Source organism: Cryptomeria japonica, chromosome 5 (assembly GCF_030272615.1).
Source record: "Cryptomeria japonica chromosome 5, Sugi_1.0, whole genome shotgun sequence".
Classification (NCBI taxonomy): Eukaryota; Viridiplantae; Streptophyta; class Pinopsida; order Cupressales; family Cupressaceae; genus Cryptomeria; species Cryptomeria japonica.
In genome coordinates this window covers 153607613-153630661 of record NC_081409.1, presented here as the reverse complement: position 1 = coordinate 153630661, position 23049 = coordinate 153607613, and the positions used below count along the sequence as shown (strand labels likewise).

General features: G+C 34.6%; 1 protein-coding gene across 1 annotated transcript in view; it reads right to left on the bottom strand.

Moving 5' to 3' along the window:
- Positions 1–13369, bottom strand: part of LOC131067630 (L-ascorbate peroxidase 3) — a 79013-nt gene extending 65644 nt beyond the window's left edge. Inside the window, exons 1-3 of the mRNA XM_058002719.2 lie at positions 13090–13369; positions 5889–6013; positions 4390–4439 (exon numbers count right to left, since the gene is read on the bottom strand). Coding sequence (XP_057858702.2) covers positions 4390–4439; positions 5889–6013; positions 13090–13199 — 285 coding nt within the window. The 5' untranslated portion in view covers positions 13200–13369. The remainder of the gene's footprint in view (positions 1–4389; positions 4440–5888; positions 6014–13089) is intronic.
- Between the last annotated feature and the right edge of the window lie 9680 nt (positions 13370–23049).

The window sequence follows — 23049 nt, the reverse complement described above, 5'->3', positions numbered from 1 at the left end:
TAGTCTGCCATCTGGCGTTGACACAATCTTGCTTTTATTTAGCTAGTTTGAACAATCGTGCTTCTATTCAGCTAGATTGATTTGATTGATTCTATGATTTGCTTTCATTGTAAATTTTACATCTAGCCACCAATATCTTTCATGTAATTTCTCTGTCCCCGTTCTAATTTTCATATGCTTTCAACTTACCCACATCAGAAATCAGGTGATCAAAAAGAGTTAAAATTTGAGTGATCAAAAACAATTATGTGATTTTGGGCTAATGCCCTATGGGCCTTACCACCAAGCTAAGAGACTACTACACCAAAAGCCCAAACTATTAGTGAATGGCATCCATTGACATTAAAGGTGAGGTTTTTGTCCCACCAAAACAATCTGGAGATAGCCCCCTTGTGGACACATGGCTGCCCAATCATGGGTGGCTCCCAACTCTGGGAACATGCCCAATGGGAATCTGCACTACCGCAGCAAGGACATTATAGTCCACTGTGCTCCACAAGGCTCAACCTCAAGACCTCGGCTTAGATACCAAGCTAAGCAACCACTATGCCAAAAGCTTGAACTATGAGCGAATGGCATCCAGCTATATTACGGGTGAGGATTTCATCCCACCAAACAGCCCAAAGGCAGCCCCCTCATGGACTCATGGCTGCTTGATCATGAGTGGATCCCAAACTTGGGTACATACCCAATGGGAATCCACATCAGTACAACAGGGACATTACAATCCTCCATAGGAAAAAGCTCAATAAAGTACCCTGAATTTAAAAATAATGTCTTTTTTAATGAAGTTTTAAAAATAATGGAGGGCTGTAAAAATTAGTGATAAAGTTAGTGTTCCTCATGGACACATCCCTACAAGTTCGAGTAATGTCCTCAACACCCTGAACATTTTGGGGACTTGGTGACTTCGAGGGGACATTTCCCTTTTTTAGGATTGGAAAGCATAGTCCACTTGGTGCATAAAAATTAGAAAAATGTAACTATATAAGGAAAAAATGACAAAAAACACCTCAAAAACCTAGCGGAATATTGTCATTGCAATTGCTACATATTGTATTTAGTCATTTACTTTTGAAAATGTCAGGTACTTTTAGCTTGTTTTAATAGTCATCCCCAGCCTCCCCAAAATTTGGGAAAATGTTTGCTGTCCCCAAATCCTTGTCCCTGCATGCCCTCTTCCTGGAAATTCAGAGAAAAACTGCTATAAAACAAAGAGGGTGATAACCATTCAAATGATGTAATGTGGAAGGTTATTTGCTAACCGATGGAGATGCAACCAAAAGGCACAGGTTAAAAGGAGGCTGAATTGCAGCAGAAAAGAATGTAATTTTTCATTCAATACTCATCTCCTCATAACTCTTCTCAGCAAATCATGGCAGACATACAATCCAGTTAAAAAACATGAACCAGATCTGATGTGTCTGCTGCTGATAAACAAGCCTGATCACAATCAGGGCCTTAGATCAGGATAATAAATAAGGTCGCTGTGAGTGAAACTACCACAAAGAGAAAAAATTGGGTCATTGAAACACCAGATACAAGATTTTCTCTGAAATCAAATATTTGAAATCTTGCCAGTAGCAATTCTACAAACAGAAATAGCCCGCCTGTACAAAGCCACGCATAATCTGAGACTGGGAACAGTCAGACAGCAAGAATTATTCCCAAGCAAGTTTGGACAGATCTGGAAATGGAAATTTAGATCAGATCTTAATGAGACTCTTACCAATTTCTCTGGATTCCATTTGAAAGTTCAAGGATGAGAAAGGGAAACAAAATGATTGAGATAGATTGACTCAGCTTCTGGACAGTATTTACAAAAGACAAGCCTGTATTTATTGACTTTCTTAAAGTTAACAATCAAATGGGTCAGCCATCACAGTATTTTGTTTTTCCATTTTAAAATAAGGGAACTATTTACCGCTTTTGTGTGTAAATAAGGTAACAGGTGGACTGGTGAGCAATCCTTTAGAGCAGAGCAGGTCCTGGGTTGGAATCATAAGCGTTTCGCCAGTTAAAAATATGAAACCATTTGATAATTAAGCAGAGCATGTATCTTCAGCCTCAAGATATTACAAAGACATTTACTGTTTCTAACTCCTAAATTCTAACTATCCACCTACTTTTAATTTAATTCTATCTACCCTTGTCTTCCTAATTCTACTAACCCACTTGCATAAGACCTAAATCATCTACCTATAAGTTATAACTAAAATAGAAAAAAAATTACAGGTGTTCTCATCAGATACACAGCAAAAATGATGATGAAGCTTCTTAGAAACAAGAATGTATTCGGAAGACTGGTCGCAACAAAGAGGCAGCCGAAGAAGAAGTTGCAGGATAGATACTAATGCTGTCAGGTTATGACTTCTTTCTTTTCTAATTATTGTTTTTTAACAAAATGCTCTCAGGAGTTGTTTCCAGATGGATACTGATGCAGGAGCTTCCAGGCTCACAGGAGATCCAACCAAAACATTTCAGTTTTTTCAGTTCAGTTCTTGCTTTCTTCCTATTGGTTTTTGTGTTTTCTTTAGGAGAAAATTTTAGATGGAAGTTGGCCAATTTGAAGGAATCATCTTGTAGAAGGGCCGAATGGATGTCTCTAGTTTTTGTTTGGCAAAAATTGGAGCAAAATCAGCTAAGCTATGGCCAATAGGACGTTTGGGCCTGTTCAGGAACAAATTGGAGCTTATGGGAGTTCTAGGAACCATCAGAACTGCCCACAATTCCTGTTCTTGCCAGTTCCGTCAATCATTCCAGTTCCAAGTGAAGTTGCTGATGAGTCTTCAAACTTGGTTTTTTCAATAACTCGAAGGTTCAGCCAGTTGTAGGAACCATTCGTTCAAACTTAGTTTTTTCGGCAAGTCAGAGGTTCACCCAGTTCTAGGAACCAACAAAACCACAGACAAATTCCTATTCCCAGTGGAATCACTGACTAGTCTTCAAGTTAGTATTTTCTGTGAAGTTGAATGTTCGGCCAATTCCAGGAACCACCGGGACCGCCAACAAGTTCCTATTCTTGGTGATTTCACCGATAAAGGTATTGATATGCTTGGTTCTTGTTCCTGCTTGTTTCGCTAACAGACTTCAGGACTTATCTTTTCCAGCAAAGTCCGAGCCCGAAGGTGTTTTGGGAACCACCGGAACCAATTCCAATCTTAAGCCTTGACAAAGGCACTGAGTGAGTGTTTCACATGTTCAAAAGTACCTGAGACCTTAAGAACCCCCTACTAAGCAATGTTTTGGGTTCCTAGCAAGCTAAAAACCCCAACAACAGGCGAAAAGGCACCAAAAATGATGAAAGCAACCTGAAGATGGTTATTTCGGCCTATGAAGTGGATCAAGTGCTCAAATGCATGCACAACACATGACCTGGACCTGTCAAATGTGGGCAGCCATATCTCCTATTTGTGCACTATAAAGGTGGATTCTAACTCATTTGAAGAGAGTTTTTTGGGAGAAATCGTAGGGAAGATTTTGGGAAGCCTGAGAAGAAGTGGCTGGGAGAGCCTCCCACCGAGTGTGCCACAAGGAAAAAGGCAAGGCTTTCTAGAGCAGTGAAAAAGCCAAGGGGAACGTATGCCAAAGAGAGAGAGCAAAGATGAGGAATGTAGAGAGAAGATGGCCATAGAATGAAGGCCAAATGTGTAATGAAAAATCTGAAAATGTAATGTACTTCTCTCCTCATTTTGAGTTTGTTGCATGTGTTTTTTTTGTTTTGGCTTCCATTGTGCACGTGGGGGTTGTGTGACTAGGTGATCTGGTAAGACACCCTAACCACAACTACACCAGATACCAAACCAAGATCCAAGATGTATAGGTGCATTTACTTTCTGAATATAGTCTATAACAAGATGAATTATTTTAGGAACAAATTTATTTCTGTAAAAATGTCCATTTTATAAAAATTATATAATAGGGAAGACTGCCGCACATCACAGTCTCCCTTATCTGCATACCACATTGCAGTGACCTATATTTCCATGTCAAATTTTGTTAACAGGCAGAATTCTATATGGATCGACTAATACTATTTACAAATGAGCTCCTTTCTGGAATTAAACACCATTGAAACAATACTAAAGCTAAAAGAACAATTAAAATTAAAAAATTGATCTTTTTAACCTAACTTGATTCCTGTATTAACATTCATTAGCCACTCAAAAATTACATATTATAGATTTATATGGAATGGAGACAAATGGTCTAGTTTTGTTTTATAAGAATCACCAAATAAGTTGTTCAAAAAAAGCTTGTTTGATAAAATTGAATTACTCTGACATAAAAGGTTATTTTCAGAAATAATAGCAAAACTTATCTGTTTTGACAACACAACATGCTCCATAAACTAATCAATCCCATATGTTATGCTCAAAGGTTGCTCACCTGGTATAGATCAGCATATGTAATATTTGGGTGCTTGCCTTTGATTGATTCTGACACAAATCAAAGCAAAAAAACAGAAAATTACTCAAAAACACACATCTAATGTGTGAAATAGCAGTAAAATTTTCAAAAAGAATAATCACTAAACAGTACTTGAAAAAACAATGCAACATATACTTTTTTTTAAATTTTGCATACAAACAGTTCAAAATGCAGCATAATCTACAAATTAAATTATAATATATGCTGGGAAAAATGAAGATATAAAAGATGATAAAGTGGATAGATAACCAAGGCTATCTAACACAAACATGAACAAGGATGGCGACAAGCAAATAAGGACTGATTTTCTTCCAAAGAAGGTAAGACAAATTTTTCCAGATTTTTTCAGAAACTATCTTTGATACAATAATGAAAGTGTCCTGAAATATCCAGCTTTTGGTTTATATGTGCAAACAAATGCTTGCAAAAGAAAGCCAGCTTGGGTGCTCTTTTGTAAAGCAAGAAAAGAAATCAGTCACATGAATTCAAGACATGATGCCCTTTGAGGTCTATTAGCATGCATCATATAAACTAGGCAGCATAGCATATGTAAGATGGGAAGATTTAGTGACATGCAATCAACATAAACATAAACAACAAATGATGCCCATTTACAAAATTCAAAACATGGAAAAAGAACGCACTACCAGATTTAAGCTTTCAACAAATGGAAGTACTCAAACTTCCATTACAGTATACTAAGAAATCCTAAAGATAGGTAAGCCATGGTAATCCAAATAAACAAGGCACCAAGAAGCCTCCAGAAATGTAAGCAATCAATCCCCAACTTAATGGTATACCTATGCATAATCTGAAACTACTTTAGAACAAACAAGAAATAACCCAAATTGGAATGAACAAAAAAGCTGGCTTTAAAAAAAAACCACAACAAGAGATAGAAAAATTACATAATAGAAGACTCTATTGGAGGAATAAGAACGAACTTGTTTCATTTTAAAAGACATCAATTAAGGATGTAGATAAAATGGGAATACCAAACTGATGCCAGACAAAATAGACCATTATTTTCAAAAAAATACTAAAATCTTGTAGCAAAATGGGGGTAAGACCAGCTTCGAAAATCAACTATAACAGACAAATTCCTAACTGAGAAGCCGTCTCAGTTTCCAGAAGATGGGATTTACAAGCGGTGATGATGTTCTCACAACTGAGAATGTTCATAAAGAAAGCATCCTCAAAGTCAGAATCTAAATCAGAAGGTAGTGACGTAAAACTAAACAAGACACAGCAAATAACTCTGAATGGAAAAACTTACATATAAATTTGACCCCTTTAACAAATGTGATTCACCTCAAACACAAATACCAGGAATACCAGATAAAAGAGTTGTCTTCTGTAATATCAGGACCTGCTTTATTGGTACAAAGTAAAATTGAGCATAGAAATCTCCAAGGTTGTTGCAAACAAATATATTATAAACCAGAGGTATAACCTACCACACATGTCAAGGGCAATTTTCAAGCCACTGTTTGCACCATGTGTGTATTCCTCCTCATTTCGAATTGAACCATTTGCCCCACCTGTCTTTGTTTTGGCTTCATAAGTGCCTGCATCATGCCATCTAGGGAAACAAAACAAATTTAAGTTATTCCCATGCATAATTTTCCTAATGAAGCATTGTCACAATTTATTCAAAATATTTATATGCATCACCATACCCTTCAGTATCCTCTTGAATTGGAACTTCAAAGGTCATAATCCAATTAGTCCAAAAGTTGGCATAATATTAGTTAAATGCAATTGTGTTGCTACAGCTAATGTTACTGCCAAAGAGTATTAGTAAATATCGTACTTTCTTTCAGTAAGGGGTAGCTGGATCTCAACAGATGAAATATACTGCAGTTAAACTGTGAAGGGTCCTCCAAATTGTCCTACTCACCTCTTTTCTTTGCTTTTTGTGATAACAAAAAGTAGAAATAAAAAGATATTTGTAAAATATAGGATCAAAATTTTGTATAGACTGGATCATCAAAAGATTTATACACATATACAAAGATAAACACACACACACACACATAGATAGATAGATATTTATGTATGCCTATCTGTGTCTGTGTATGTGCACATGCATGAATGCACGTGCGCATACAAATGCATGTCAATATGTACATATTGTCATATATACACACACATACATTAGATATGTATATATATGCACATATGTACTTACATGCTTGATATATATATGGCATTTACGTACATAATATATTTTTATGCATGATATATATAATGTTCATAATTAGAAACTTTGTTGATTAGAAAAGTCTAATTTAGCATTCAAAGCTTCACTGAACATTTGCTGATGGTTTCAAATGGTACTTTCAACTTTAATAATTTCAAAAATGGCTGAGAATGGAACAGAGCAAAAGAAGAATAGAAAAATACTTGTACCCATACACATGCCATGTGTGGTAAAATGTACAAGCATTCACACCATGCGCATGGAAATATCAACATACATACATACATAAACAGGTGAATCAAATGTATAGAAATGCATTTGAGCTGTAACTCAATATTTCAAAATGCCAAAACAATAAGTTACAGAAAATGTAAATGTTTTGAAAGACAAAGCTAAAACCCTAAGCAACGTCCCAATGCAAATAGGCTCTACAACAGGAAGACAGCAAAGTAACTATATTGCATGGCCAGAATATCCCAATGATGAAATTGGGGTATGTGATGCTACATGTTTCCTCCAGCATATTCGGCCATTATAAATTAACGGAAACAAATAGGCGAACCCTCAAAGAATTCCATCGTCAGTGAGTGGCAATTTCCCATGATGATATCTAGATAAATATAAATCTTTCCTGGATTTACACAAGCATATATGACTTTAGGTAATCCCTAATACATGTTAGTCTGAATTGTGCCAAAGGTTTAACCTTTTGGCATATTTCAATTGTAGATATTCCATCATAAAATTGCCATCTGCAGCACCTTATCTTAAATTGATTTATTAAAATTTTACAACCAGCACTGATAACTCAAAATCCTTCCACAATGGTCAATTCAATGAAGATAGCAGTGTTCCAGTGGAACATATGCCCCCCTAAATCATCATATTTCCAGGACAGGATGTCCCTGGGACATGGAAATGCCAGAGAGACATCCCACCACAACCCCCTGACCACCACCAGCAGAGGGGAAACATCCCCAAGACATCCCCACTATTGGTAACAGCTGGGGGATGCCCTGACATCCCCAAAATGGCCAGCATAGAGCTCTTAATATCACCACCCCAAAAACTGATTTTTTACAGCTGACACCAAATGCACTTTGCATGATTTTAAAATCATGATTTGCAGAGAGTTACAGTTACAAGGACATTTGACGGCAGGAAGGGAACATTTTTTTCTGTTCAATCACATACAGTGGACGGGTTTCATTTCATCATGATTTGCAGTACCAAATGGAGCTGTGGAATCACATCAGTTGCAGGAAAGGCAGAAATAAGAATTGCCTAAAGTTGCACAATTTTCCTGTCAAAAATATTGTACAGGATGTTTTACATGCACTCCAAGCTCTAAGGAATGCACTTGAAGCTCAAGATTGAACCTGTACCTTACACATTTGGAAATTTGCACAACTTTAGTGAACGCAATATATTATTTATATTCTATATAAATATAAATATTAATTTTCTAAATATATTATAATATACTATACATATTAATATATATCTTACCAATCAAAAAAATGAGTATATTAAAATAACTATTATTCACAACATATATAAAAATAATTTTTATATATTACACATTATAGTTTATTATTAATTATATTAAAATTTATTATTATTTATATATTATGTGCATTGTCATCCCCCCCATCATCCCCAAATTTAGGTACATTAGATCTTATAGGTCCACAGATGAAATATGTTGCTACCTGTGAAAGGAAGTTGCCAAAAGATTTCAATCCTAAGTTCAGTAACTGAAGTATTCTGGATCTGTGGAAAGTTGCAAGGTACGATCCCTTGATTACTTGTGTGATTGGAGTGTTGATTTGCACCTATGACAGACTATTGATCTGATTTATTCACCTAATTTGTTCAGTTTAAGCATGTTCCAGCAACTGCAAACATGACTAGTCTTAGTTTCAGAGAGTGCGACTAACCAGAGGATGATTCAAATTTTACTCCTCAAAAGAAGTTGCAAATTCTATTGGAAGAAGTGATCCTTAGGTCAATGTGGAAACCATATTAGCACCTCCAACTGTCCTGTTCAGTTGGTCGAACATAACAAAAAGATGGTCAAGGCAAAGCTCATAATGGATTCTATGAAGGATCATTAGATTCCTCACATTGCTGAAAAGAAATCAACAAAGGAGATGTACAATGCCTTCACCACTCTTTATCAAAGTGTGAACATCTCCCGTTAGATGTTGTAGAAGAACAAGCTCAACACCACCTGCATGAGTGACACAAACACAAGAGCCACCTCCCTATTGAAGATCACAGAACTTCATAATCAATTTGCAACAATTCGGGTTAAGGTGGAGAATTAAGAGTTGGAACCCAAAGCCTTAGATATGTTCTCTCCATCTTGGAACTGTTTGTTCAGGTGTTTGTGCTCGTAAAACTCTCTTCCCACCTTTCAAACCTTTGGGATGATTTTAACAAGGAATAAGCCAGACTTAAGCTGATTTAGTCAAATTGGAAGCTAGTCAATACCAAGATGAAAAGTTGGAAGAAAGGATCCATGAAGGGTCAAAAAGAAAAACACAGGGATAGAAATTTTTCTCAACAAAAGAAGAAGGAACTGAGCCATATCAGGTGTTTCAAGTGACAAAAGTTTGGCCACTGTGCTTCTTACTGTCCTTAGAAGAAACGAGGGAAGGGCATCCAACAGCAACAGTAGAAGCAATTTGCAAGGCATGCAAAACCTTCAGAAGTGGATGTTCTTTAATTCTGACTTCAGACTACCTTCTCCATGGTACTATTCTTATCCATTAACACAATTTCTAGTGTAGGGTAGTATGTGGAGAGCGAGGCATCAAGACATATGACATTCAATAAGAAGGCTTTCAATAGACTTAATGAGTATATGGCTGATATTCAAATAGAACTTAATGGTGATGACATATATCTTGCTACTAGGAGATGAAATAATTTTTTCAGCATACCTTCAGGTGATATTTTTGACCTTCATGACTTTATGTTCCTAGATTAAAAAAGAATTTACTACAATTTCAACCATGACAAATTTGAATGCAATGTCCCCATTTTGAAATAGGATTTAATAATAAATTAAAATAAAATTAAAATATAAAAGAAAAAAATTAAAATAATTATAACTTAGTTAAGTTTAATGAATTGTCAAAAGGCAGGAAATGAAAAGTTGGGACCTCCAAAAAACATGAGGTATAAAAGGGAGAAGAGAACTTCATTTGAAACAACAATTTTAATTTACAATCAGAAGTGCAGATCTGAATTAAATAAGACAACAATGAGGAGGCATGACCCTTTTAAAGGGATATCTCTTTCCAAAGAGATGTGCCTCCTCAATGAGATATGAGGGTATAAAAAGAGTAAGCAATAATATAGAGGGGGGGCTATGGAGAAAAGGAAGAAAGAATGGAGCATAGGGATTAAGGAAGGATTAATGGAAGAAGAAAGGAATGAGCAGAAAATAAGGAAGTGACTTTTAAGGACAGAAATGATGAAAGGTTGTGACATTTTGAAGGGGTTGTAATTGTAAAAGGTTGTGACCCTTGCAAAGGGAAGGCATGATGAAGGGGTATGACTGTCCCTCACATTGGAAGTTATAAGGGGGAGAAGGTTTCATTTAAGAAGGAGAGTGGAAGGGGATTCCATTTTAGAGCAGACAAAAAGGACATAAAGGAGGATATGGGATGCCATCCTAAAATGCAGAATTCTGAGTATAAACAGCAGACCATAAATATGTTATCAGTAGATTTGGAAAGGGGAGTATATGTAACCATCGAATGGAATCAGATTGAATGATAGTAACTAAATATACAGTAGTTGGAATATACTTATGGGTTTGGAGTATGAGTTCTTTATGCACAGCATGATGAATGTTATCTGCTCATTGACGATTAATAATATGTTGTTGGTTATAACTGTTTATAATATATATAACTGTCTATAATATACATCTCACTGGTTATGACTGCTTATAATATTGTATTGTATTGTTGGTTGTGTGCAATATTTGGATCAAGCGATTCAATTTACACTGACTTAGTAATTATATTACCAACCTGAAATAATAATCAGATCTGCATTCATCACTGTCATTTACACTCTCCAATGTACTGCTGCTGCAGGGTAGATTATATTCATTTTAGTGTCTTTCATAGGGTTTAGTCTGTGTTTCAGCATTATTACTTTAGCCATCTATAAATGAAAATTACAAAACAAATTCATATCTTGTGCATTCATTTTAAGCAAACTTACTAGGATTTATTTTCAGCTGTTATTTGCAAACTTTTTTCATTATCTACTGATTCAGATAATTATAATCCATGAGATACCCAGACATTTTAAGGAATTTATTCCTTCTGCCACTGTGAACATTACCATTCTAATTCTAAAGGGCAGGGACAAAAAAATCAATCAGAGTCAAATAGGCATAAGCTACATTTGCCTCTAGTGTAACGCATGAAACCCAACGATGGCAAAATATCATCAAAACAAGAAATTCAGATTCTGCACTTTAACAATATTCTATAATTGTGAAAGTAGAAAACACCATATGCAAGATGATCTTGGCTCTCAAGTAGTTAAAGCATATACACTTTGATCATGCAACCACAGATTCAATTGCCCAGAAGCAAAGTTAAGAACTGAGCCAAATACTGTATCCAACTTGCTGGGTGTGGCCTGTCCCAATAGGCAAGGCCTGGTGCAAGTCCTGGCTAGCCACAGTTGATGGAAGAGATACCCCCTCTGTTGTGAGTTGTGACACCTACGCCAAAAAGATATGCAACGAAAAGAATATGCCCAATTATAATAAAAATAAAACAAACCCTGTGATTTTAAGAATGTCTTCGTCATTCAATCAGGGGCAATTCATCAGGCCATACTGGACATTCTGGGGTAGACTATGTGGAAACAGAGACATGGCACTGAGTGAAAGCCAACCTAGCCTCCATGTTCTTCTCGATGGTGATTAACTACTTCCAAGACTGAGAAGTAGTCATGAAAATGGTAAGGGCTTATGTCAGAAAGGACTATAGCAGCAGCCTGGAAAGAGCTTTGAAGTTAGTGGCCTTTGGCCCTTCACCCTTGCTAGCAATTTCTGGCAAGGAGCACCACAACCTAGTTTCCATGGCCAACTTCCATGAGCTGGAAACCAGATTTGTTTCACTGTTTGGACCAGTGAAAAAGCTGCAGGACATTAAACGAAAAAAAAGCAGTATGAGATGGATTTAGATACTTTGATGGCCCCTTTCACATCAACTCTGCTCACTAGGACAGCAAGAAGCCATCAGAACAGAGAGACGTACCAAATTATATTCATAAAACTGCTGGTGGGGTTGGTAATGGTGCAGACCAGATGCTAGCAGTGGCGAGAGGAGGGCTAGAAGCAGGGGAGTGGCCCAGGTGATGAATATTGATAAGGACTAATCTAGTTCTTATTTGTTTCTTCTGTTCTTAATATACATATAGAATAAATTTCAAAATATCCAATAGAAATCCGGAAACCCCTTTCACTACACAGGTTTCCTTCCTTGATAAGCATAGATAGTTCAGGATAGAATCTGGGTCCTTTTTGCATCCTGGATTCCTTACAGATGTTATCAAGAAAGCTGAAGTTCAATTCCCAGCTCTGAATGTAAATCTTTTTCATCTTTTAAGGGACCGTCAACCCTACGTTGAATTAGTAAAAATGAATAAAACCTCTGATGTCAAAAAACTTGACTCACTTAAATCCAGAAATATTGTAACCATTAGTATGGACTATGGATATATCGTGGCTGTTATTGTTAAAACCTAAGACGATAAAATTTCGATAGAACAACAAAATTCAGACTGCAATTTAGAAAGTCTATACTAAATTGAAAAGAATAAATATCCTGTTGTGGCTCCTATACAGAATGACAGGCGGTCAGGAGAGCATGCTAGTTTATAATTAAAAAATAAATTTAATTAAGATCTATGATGCCAAATTTTCAATACAAGAAAGACATTGAGACTCTGCAATTTAATAGCATTTTAAGTGCAAGTTCAGGTAAACTTAAAAAAGAGATAGCGTTTAAGATAAGATATACATCGGCAAGAGAATTTACCAAATTATTAGAAAATATATATAATAGTGATGACAAAATTCCAAATGCATAAAGTTCAGACTCTGTAATTCAACAACATTCAAAATTACAGAATTAGCTCGCTCGGCGTACAACTAACGCGACCTACGAATTAAAACCACAATACAATTACTTCACACGAGAAAAGCAACCAAGAAAACGAGATTGCAACTGCTACAATCTCCTTCAAATTTGTTTCAAAACATGAGTTAAAAGATTAAAAACAATACGAGCAATTCTTGCGATTTTACTGATTGTAATCGTTGAATTTTCTCTAAATCAATAATTAGCGAAAGGTAAGACAAATCAAAAGATTAAAAGGATTAAAATGGAAAATAAAAAGAGAGAAATGATTACGCGAGACGAAGCATGATTGGCGCACAATTCTTCTCGGCAATGAGAGCCCGAAGATCTCTGCGTGCCTTATCGATGGACTTCAAGTAGGCCGCGTCCACCAGAGGAGCCATTGGTACTTTCTTTGCCTGAAGAAAATGAACTTCGTTAGTGGGATTCGAAACTTGGAGCTCCGATACACACAAATAGGGCTGTGGAGTAACTGTGCCAATCAGATGGCGATAAACTTAGCATGTGGAGATATTTAAGTCGCGGGCATGGGTTTTTTTCGCTTTTTCTTCAGAGGCTATTTTTAGCCGTTGATGTTTTTTATATTTATGTATATTTTGGTTGATGAGAGTGTCGTGTTTTGCTATTTTTAGCGGTAGTTTAGCAATGTGACATTAGGAGAGGTCTTGCTCCCGTAAGGGGTCGCTTTTCCCGGGTGGATAAAGTCTTGTCCCCATTCGGCATCAAAATAAAATTTTGTTATATATTTATTTAATATTATTTGATGTAAACTTGAAGGGTGGTGTTTAATTTGTTGAGCTGATGGTATTTTTTTAATTCAACAAAGTTAAGTGTCAATACATAAAGAAGAAAAAGAAGAAGAAAGAATTTTAATGTTCATGAGGTCAAGGATAGCCTATGGGTTAGCTAGTTCAATCAAAATCGATTTCTATAGATTAGTTCTTTGTCTTAATGATGAGTGTTCTCAGCTTCTCGATATACTCCTTACTGAATAAATTAAACCATGTGCTAGCAGTTAAGATATTGCCAAACTTATCTCTGTTGTCTTTAAGTGCGTCGCACTTTAAGATAAAATGTTTTTTCAGTTTCCACACTCTTGGAGTTGTAAAACGTGCAAACTCTTTCTTCCCAAGTCTCTTTTGGTCTTTTCCACTTCCTGGTCTCACATCGAAGTTGATGAGAGTTGGTTCTAAGGTAAGCAATAAGAATTTTAGCTCTGTGTGATATATTAGCCCCTATGTAAACTTTTTGAAGATGATCATTAAAAAGAACAAGTGCGTCAAGTTCTTGTCAATGGTTAGATGTTTTTTAGTTTAAAGATTTAGTGGAAGAATCATTTGAGTTAAGCAATAGGTTAGTATATTATTTTTTATTGTGTAGTCTAATTTCCTTGTAAATATTTGATTTGTTGTTGTACAAGAGACATTGTTCCAAAAAATGCAAGTTGTTCGAATTTGTAGAATATAAGAGTACTGAAAACATAAATATACTAATATGAAATTGTTTAATGTAATAATTGGATCTTATATGAATGCATATTAAACCTTTAATGTGTTATTTGAAAGCATACTATGCATTGATCTTTTAAATCAATTTTTTCAATCTTATTTATGTATTTGAATTAGTTACACGAAATTAAGCTCAAATGAGTAAAATATGATTTAGAAACAATAGAAATATGTTACAATAGTTCATTGTCAACAAATAAACTTTACTAAGTCATCTATCAAAGTTTTCCTATTATATAAGTTTTTGGTCTACTTTGAAGTTCTTTGTAAGTAGTATGATATAGGTTTTGAAATAATCATTTTTAATAGATTTTGTATATGGTTCAACAAATGCTATAAGATAATGCGAGACATGTATAAAAAATTATAGAATGAAATCTTAACAAATAAAAAAAAATGGAAATCATAGTAATAGTTGCTTTCAAAATAAATTGTCCCTCTTGAATTCTAGTTTACCACATTAATATTAAGTCAGATGTACATTTGAATATGCATAAATAAACCTACAAGTTGCTTTATACTTGCATCCATTTTTCCTAGATGAACTTTTGTAAGATTAAATCGTGATTTATTAATCATGGAGAGTGTGGTGACAAACATGTGCACGATTTTGCATTGCACTTGGTCATAGCATTCATACTTTTCTCCATTTTTAAAAGCTTGGCCTTTAGAATCTGCACCTCTATTGCAATCTCTATAGCGAGACCAAGAGCTTTCTCAATGGAAAAATAGCAGCCATTGTATAGGTTTCCAATTGCATTCTTAGTAAATAAATGCAGAATATCAGATATGTCATCCCCATCTCTAAAATATAAGTATCAACAGTCTTTGCATTATCTACAATATAATTTCAAAGAAAATTATTAGTATATTACTTGTTACAAAAACAATGTCAATAGAGCTATATATCCAATGAAATAGTGTATATATTTACACTATTGTTATTAGTTGTTATATATGAAAAGATGGCAAAATGTGACGAGTTTAAAGTTCATACTAGTGTTTTGGTTTATATGTAAAGCCTTGGACTTTGTGCTTGTCATGACCTCTGCAATTGGAGTTGATAATGTAGGTGCACCAATATTAGCATTGCACCAAGGAGTGGTAACATTGAACAAACACTAAAAGCTAATATGATATTCATTAGCATGATTGAGATTTGACAATGGTAAGTATTCGTGCACTATTTCATCCAATAAACCTTTATCTTGATAAGCATTCATTATGCCCAAATATTCCACTATACGATTAGATGTATTTGATACAAACAGATCACAAGTATCAGATGGCATTATGTACTCAGCCTTTTCAGTCAGTTGAGCAACGTAATCAGTCTCAATGTGGTAAGGAAAAAAGGATTTGCAATGAAAAATGGGAATTGTATTAGTAGCTTTAGTAAACATTGAGGAAGCTTTGCGGTTAAAATTGGATGACAAATCAAAACATGAAATGGAACTTAGACTAATGCAACTTTTTGAATGTGGTTGTACTTTGGAATTGGATTCCATTGTATAAGATGATAAAGTAGTCGTCTTCAAGAGATTTCATGGTGGCTTTGAATTGATATAGTCAATATTTGTGATTGCTCTGATTCCTTTGATGGACTTAGTAGCTTTATCATATGCAATAGCAGTCTCTTCAGTTGTGTCAAATGTTCCAAGTCATCGACGTCATTTAGATTTAGGGTCCCTAATCTCAACAATATAACGACTTCATGAATGTCTTATAACACCTCTATATATGTTTTTATCTACACATTTTTTGAGCTTCTTGGATTTCAATTTTAGAAGAATAGTACTACATTTTGAATGTCAATAATATAAAGAATTGAGGAGTGTCCTTGATTACGATAAGTAGCAAAATTAGGATGCATATTTCTACGAAGAGAACAACTGCGCCAAATAGTATATTATCGTCATAAACAAAGACAACCATTCTTTGCTAAGGTGGATTATTGCATTACTTCAACAACTTGAATATGAGATAACACTATGTGCATTTGCTATTTTGATGTCATGTACAAAATGTATTGCAAAATGTGTGCCACTTTAGCATTGGGAATCAAAATAATTAGTTTATAGTAAAACAATACTTGGACAATGCTAACATAGATTATGATTTGTTGATTGTACATAATGGACTACATCAATTATTATTTGCATTTGCAACCAGCATATTCAAAGGTGTAAAACTATAAAGAACATATTAAATGTTTATTACAATATAATGCATATTTGCTCTTTCAGACAAAAAGAAGCAATTTTGTAGAGTACATTAATTGATTACCAAGATCATGTCTATTATGCTAATTGAATTACAACAAACTTTTCAAACATTGAATTTCATACTACTTTTCAAACATTGAATTCCATACTACATCTTGATATGTAGATATAGGAATCATTTTAATGGCATACCATACAAAGAATAAGTTTCCATACACACATTGAACAGTTAGAATCTAATGAACACGATTTGTATAAAAATTCAAGGAATCAAAGTTGTATCATTCCGAAAACTTTTGTAAGAAAGTGATAAATTATCAATGAGATAATTTAGGTATTTGATATATGCAAACCTAGGGAAAAGTTGATTTAATAACTTACATTGCACTTAGCTGTTGAAAGATTCATAGCAATTGATTGTTAATTGAACTCTGTCATTGTAGTCGACCTAGTAGTACTTGTTTTTGTTCACTGCAAAATCTTAACAAAAAAACAATTTATAAATTACACTAATTGACTACCATGATTATGTTTGTTATGATTTATAAATTACTCGTTAATATAGAAATATACAAAAGAGAAAATCTTCAAATTATTATTAATTTGTAGAAGATTTGCAATAGTCATTTAACTATTACCAAAACCATTGTATATTTATCTTGCTCCTCAAATGCTTGGTTTGGTTTTGATTTTGCTGTTGAATTTTGAGATGCAAATGATTTGCATTAACAATTTTCTTATTTATTAAATCTATCTAGTTTAATGGCTTAGCTAGTGTTATAACTTGTATTTGATGGAAGCGAGAAAAAAAAGATTAGGGGGTGAATTTGTTGTTTATGCTAAGGACTCCTCTAATTTTTACGAATGAATTAAAGGATTCCAAATTTTACAATCTCAACCACAAAATTATAAATGCATTCAGCAACTATAACATTGTATGCACAAAGCCTGCCTAATGTGTTGGAAAAATGAAACGTATGTTTCAGAGCTCCAAAACATATACTAGTAACCATTGAAGCTGCCACATGATATTGGCTCACTTTGGCCATTACAATTTTTTGTGCAACAACAGAAATCCGTATCATTCTTTAGCTTCTGAGATTGTAGATTTGGTTTGCCTATTACCTAAACTTGCACTTTTCAAATGACAATCCACTCATTTTTTACATTTAAAAGTATTTGTTTGTCATGCACTAGATTGCAATGCCTTTCTATGATCAATACTTTTTATGCTACTTTTGCAAGTTTCCAATCTTTTCTATGATGGATTTAAAAAAGAGCTGAGAAGGGAAAATAAGACTGAAGAAGATAAGTAATAGAATACCTGCAACAACTAATAATGTTGACAGTGTAGTTGTTTTGAGAAGTCTGCACCTTAAGGAGGTTGAAGAATATGCGTATGACAAAGAAGCTAGTTTGTATTGGTTATGTTAAGTGCCTCTAAAATCATTGCCAAGATCCGCATGCACAAAACCAAAAGCATAGATACGTTGGTCATAGTCACAACTTATCTGGTGCAGCTATAGACAGTACTCATTGAAGCGCTCAAGAAATTTGTATGCATTGAATAAGATGACAACTGTCAAAATAAGCATTCATTTAAATAAGATATGCCAAGACTTTTTGGATTTCAGTGACTGTATGCATTGAATAAGATGACGACTGTCAAAATAAGCATTCATTTAAATAAGATATCCCAAGACTTTTTGGATTTCAGTGACTGTTCCATTAAATGTGCAAGACTTTCTTATTATTCAGAAAAGAAAAATTCTTCTTATGCATTAAATGAGATGACACGTGTCCAAATATGCATTTAATAAAATAAGATTTGTAAATATTTTTTCATCTTTTGCAAGGACAATTCAATTAAATATGTAGACTTTGTTAGAGATTTTATTTGTTTTATGTCATTTTGAATGATTCTAAATCTTTAAAATTTCATTAGAAAAAAAAAACATGAATTTTATACGGATTGTTTCCACTATAGGCCAATAGTAAGAGAAATAAATAATTTTATTTAAATTATTAATATATGTAGCAAAATTCAAGCTATAGAAGTTTGAAAAAATATTTCCAAACTATCTAATCTGATAGGCCATCCAAAAAGCCAGCACAAGAAAAAAGGCATTCAGTCGATGCATAAGTATCCTTCCTATCAACAAGAACTAATAATAATACTCTAAAAAGAGGCATTCTAAATAGGAATTAGTTCAAAGATAAAGGACATCAAATACTCTATGACTTGTCCACACAAAGCTATTATAATCAACATCACCATTTAATTTGGTCATATTAGAATCTTACATTATTTTGGTGGCTTAATTCTCTTTGTTCATCATATTATACACTTAATGCATAACTGGCACTTGCACTAAAAGAAGGTGCAATGGTTACGTCGATAGTAAGGTATAGTTAACTAATATATTGGAGAGTGCAAATTGAAAAAAGAGTGATAATCATTTAAAGTGTGACATACTAATCTTACCCCTAATACTAATTGAATCCTAGCCCTAACAACATCTCTAACCTTAATGTAAATCTTAGGAACACTAGCTCCAATCCTAATTAAACCCTAATCCTAATTCTATTGTAACCCTAACCACCAAGCTTTATCCTAGAATGGTAATCATATATTTGAATTCTAACACTAACTTAATTGAGCCCTAATACTAATGTTAACTCTAACCTTAAGCTAACCTTAACCCTAACCCTAACTATAAGTAAAAAAAATGGTCCATATTATTTTATTTGGTATATATTATTTAATATTTACTTTAGATTGAGGATCATAATTCAAATCATGAAAGATGGTGTTGGTGCTTCCAAGTGATTTCTCAGGTTTCCCTAAGAAATTGGCATTCTTCTTTCAACAAGAACCTAAGATCATTGGCCAATTAATGAGGATCATCAACAAGATGAATAATCCTCCAACACTTTGGGCTCTGCAAAACCCAGGCGGGTAGACCTTTTGCAATAGTTATGAATTTTGCACCAATTAAACTGCCATTGTCATATAATAGATGAGCCTCGGCAATATTGAAACAGAATGTAAAGGATTTATTCAGAATTGGCCCTATTTTGTTGTTTACACATGACATTTTTGTTTGAGAGTGAAATCCTCTGATGAAAACAAAACAACTAAACAAATAGAAGGAAATGATTTGAACTTGATGTGGTTATTGAGTATATACATTTCCAGACCAGTGTATTGTTCATAGGCACAGAGTCATAAATCTAACAAATTGACATAAGTTGCAATCACATTTTTGGATATACATGCCTTACAAATATATTCCAATATCATTCACATGAATCATTCTTCATAAATCACACAGTTATCCTAAAACCATTGAAATATGTAGTCAAAATTTAATTTCTTCCTTGAAGAAAACCTAACTACCACATCACACATCTACGAGAAATCCAATTTCAATCATGCTTAACAAATGAAATCATATAACTAAAAGAAAACTAATGTAAGACAATTCACAAAAATATTTCATTAAATTCTTGTGCCTACAATAGTAGAATTTACTAGAAAAGATCTTCTATATTAGGAACAATTTTCACTATGTAATTTCAAAAATATTTTCAGAACCCTTGCAAAACAACCCTGAATTCCATTTTATAGAAAAACAAGGGAGCACAAAGCTTCAGGTCAATTTTGCCACTTGTCACACTTCAAAACCAACGGATGATCTGAAGGCATCCCTCAAGCCAAAACATTCTATTGCATATAAAAGAGAACTTGGAATATTAAAACTAATTAACTTCTCATGATTTGATTCCTTGTTGCAAGGAAAGTCAGTACTAGACACTTAGCAACCAAAAAACAAGAAAACCAACATAAAGGCACAAAAGGACAACAATCGGTTAAAACAAAGGAATATAACTGGCTAGGTCTACTGGAAGAAGGACAACTGTATCTTCTCAAGGCTTTCATGACGACCTATGATCATTGATCTGGCGAGGTCTTCATTCATATTCCTAGTTGTCCTTATGAATTTGTTACTTCCTCAAATGCTATAACAACACAATATTTTTCATGCCAGTTGTGCACTTTGAAACCTGTAAGCCAGTCAAACTATCTGATAGAATTCACTCTACTAGGAGAATCTGTGTACCTACTGTCCACTACTGATTTTTACATCTGTAATAAATTTCACATACATGGCATCAGTTGAAATGAATTTGTCTATAGCGGTGTAATAAACTGGTTCAATAAGGTAATCTCCATCTCCCTTTTTTGGACAACTACATTAACAATAGCTTCATACTCCCTTTTCCAAGATCTTGAAAAAGGTTTTACCTTTGATTTTTCATTGCACGAGGTGGGTATGGTCCAATGTTGTAGTTCCTTAAATGCTCTCATCTTCTCTTTCATCACCTTCTCTCTACCCTCAAGATATTGAATTTCAGTAACCATCAATTCATAAATTTTGCATACATTAACAACCCATTGAGGGGACTTTGGCATATACTAAACAACTACTCTTAGGTTATGAATCTTGAGCCCTAATGGCCTCCACACTTTGTAAATTTCTCTTAAATCTTTTAGAGCATTTTCCAAATGAGCAAATCCCTCAAAGAGAATAAGGAAATATCTATAAACATCTTCCAACTTATCTAAAATAGACTTCAAAAGACAAAAGAGGGTTATTTTCATCATTGTGTTTACTTTATCTTTGTCCATTGCATTTATCTGAGATATATCTTCCTCTTTCAGATTTAATTGATATTGCACATCCTGTATCTCTCTTTTCAAAGTATTCAATTCCTCTTGTACAGATGAAGATTCACCTTGCTGGATTATAACAAGAGATTCAGAAGTTCTAATGCAAGGGTTTTCTTAACCGAGCATTTGCTATCAGAGCCTTTGTGTATGAAGCATGTATTGCCACTCTCTCTCTTTGGAGGGTAATAATTTGATTATGATGTAACTATGTTGCATCTCTAGCTAACATACCTGAGTGTAATGTTATAGTTGTAGCCTCCAGTGTTGGCAATGTTCTTATTATAGCCTCATCATTCCCCTTTTCTTCTACTTCAATGAGTAGTTGACAGAGATTACTTTAGTGGCGAATATTCGCCAATGATGAATTTTTCACATCGGCCATGTCAGAAATGGCGAATATTTTGTACCGCCTTGGGGTGGCCATGTCGCCAGAACATTATCATTTTTCGTCAAAGTCACGGCCCGATCGCCATATGTTTTATGTAATTAAATGTTTCTATGCGATGATTTCGCCAATACAATATATGGCGGACACACGGTAAATTTAATTGTTTCGCCTACACTCTCTGAAGTTGCCTTAATAGATGACCTTAATTCGCCTATAAGCATGTGAAGATTTGTTAGCCAGGGGGACCCAATTCGCCCGACATCTTGTCGACGCCTGTCTCCATTCACCCCAACTTTCGCCAACTATATTGTATTCGCCTATTATTTGGACGACCTATAATCACCTCAAAAATTACATGTCGTATTTGGACGACCTATAATCGCCTTGAAAATTACATAGGTCATGTTATAGTTACGCGGGATTCGCCAAATATTTGTATACCATATAAAATTCCTGCGGAATTCACCATATAAGGATTGGTATAAAATTTAAATACATGCAAAGATCAAATCTATCTCAACACAATCTAGTGGGTTCTAGGCTCTGAATTCTGATCAATAGCAAAGTTTCAGACCAAGGAAAATCATTGTTGTTGACTGCATTGGCAACTACTAGTGACCTAAAGCCTAAAGGTGAGCGATCATATTTTTGAAGTGGTATATTATACATTATAGTCTATTATTGCTTCTTCAAAAAATTGATATTTTTTTGGCAACCTTTATTTCATTGGAGATGTCGAACAGGAAGAGGGGTAGGAAACCTGAATGTGGGGAAGGCCAGGAGAGGCCAACAAAAAGCAGAACGTTGTCTTCGTACTTTGGCATTGGAAAAGATTGTGGTACTGGTGAAAATCAGGAAGGTACATCATCACAAGTACAAGTACAAAATTCACCAGCTGCACCGCATGTTGAAGACGGCGGTGAACCTAATATCTCAGATCAGGATGATCTTGAAGAAGATTATCTGGTAGATACCCAAGTTAGCCGGAATGATATAATCGACTTGAGTGATAATGCCATTGATGATAATGCACAGAAGGGGAAAAGAAAAGCCATATCAAAAAAGGGTGAACCACAATCAAAAAAGGACCGGGAGTGGGATATGTCAGTGAGGAATTTTTAAATTAATTGGGCATCAAAGTATCCATTCATTAAACCAGTGGAGAATCCAATTGAAGGCAAGCCTCCAATAGAATGCAGGTGTAAGATTTGCACTTGGAAACATAACAAGGAAATTAGGTTGCAACTAAAATTTGACACCATAGAAAAGCATATGGGTAATGTTTATGAAAAACAAATGATAGACGGGGTTGAAAAATCAGTGATAAGATGGAAAACAAAGGATGAATGTAAGCATGTGAGGAATGTTGAAGAGTAT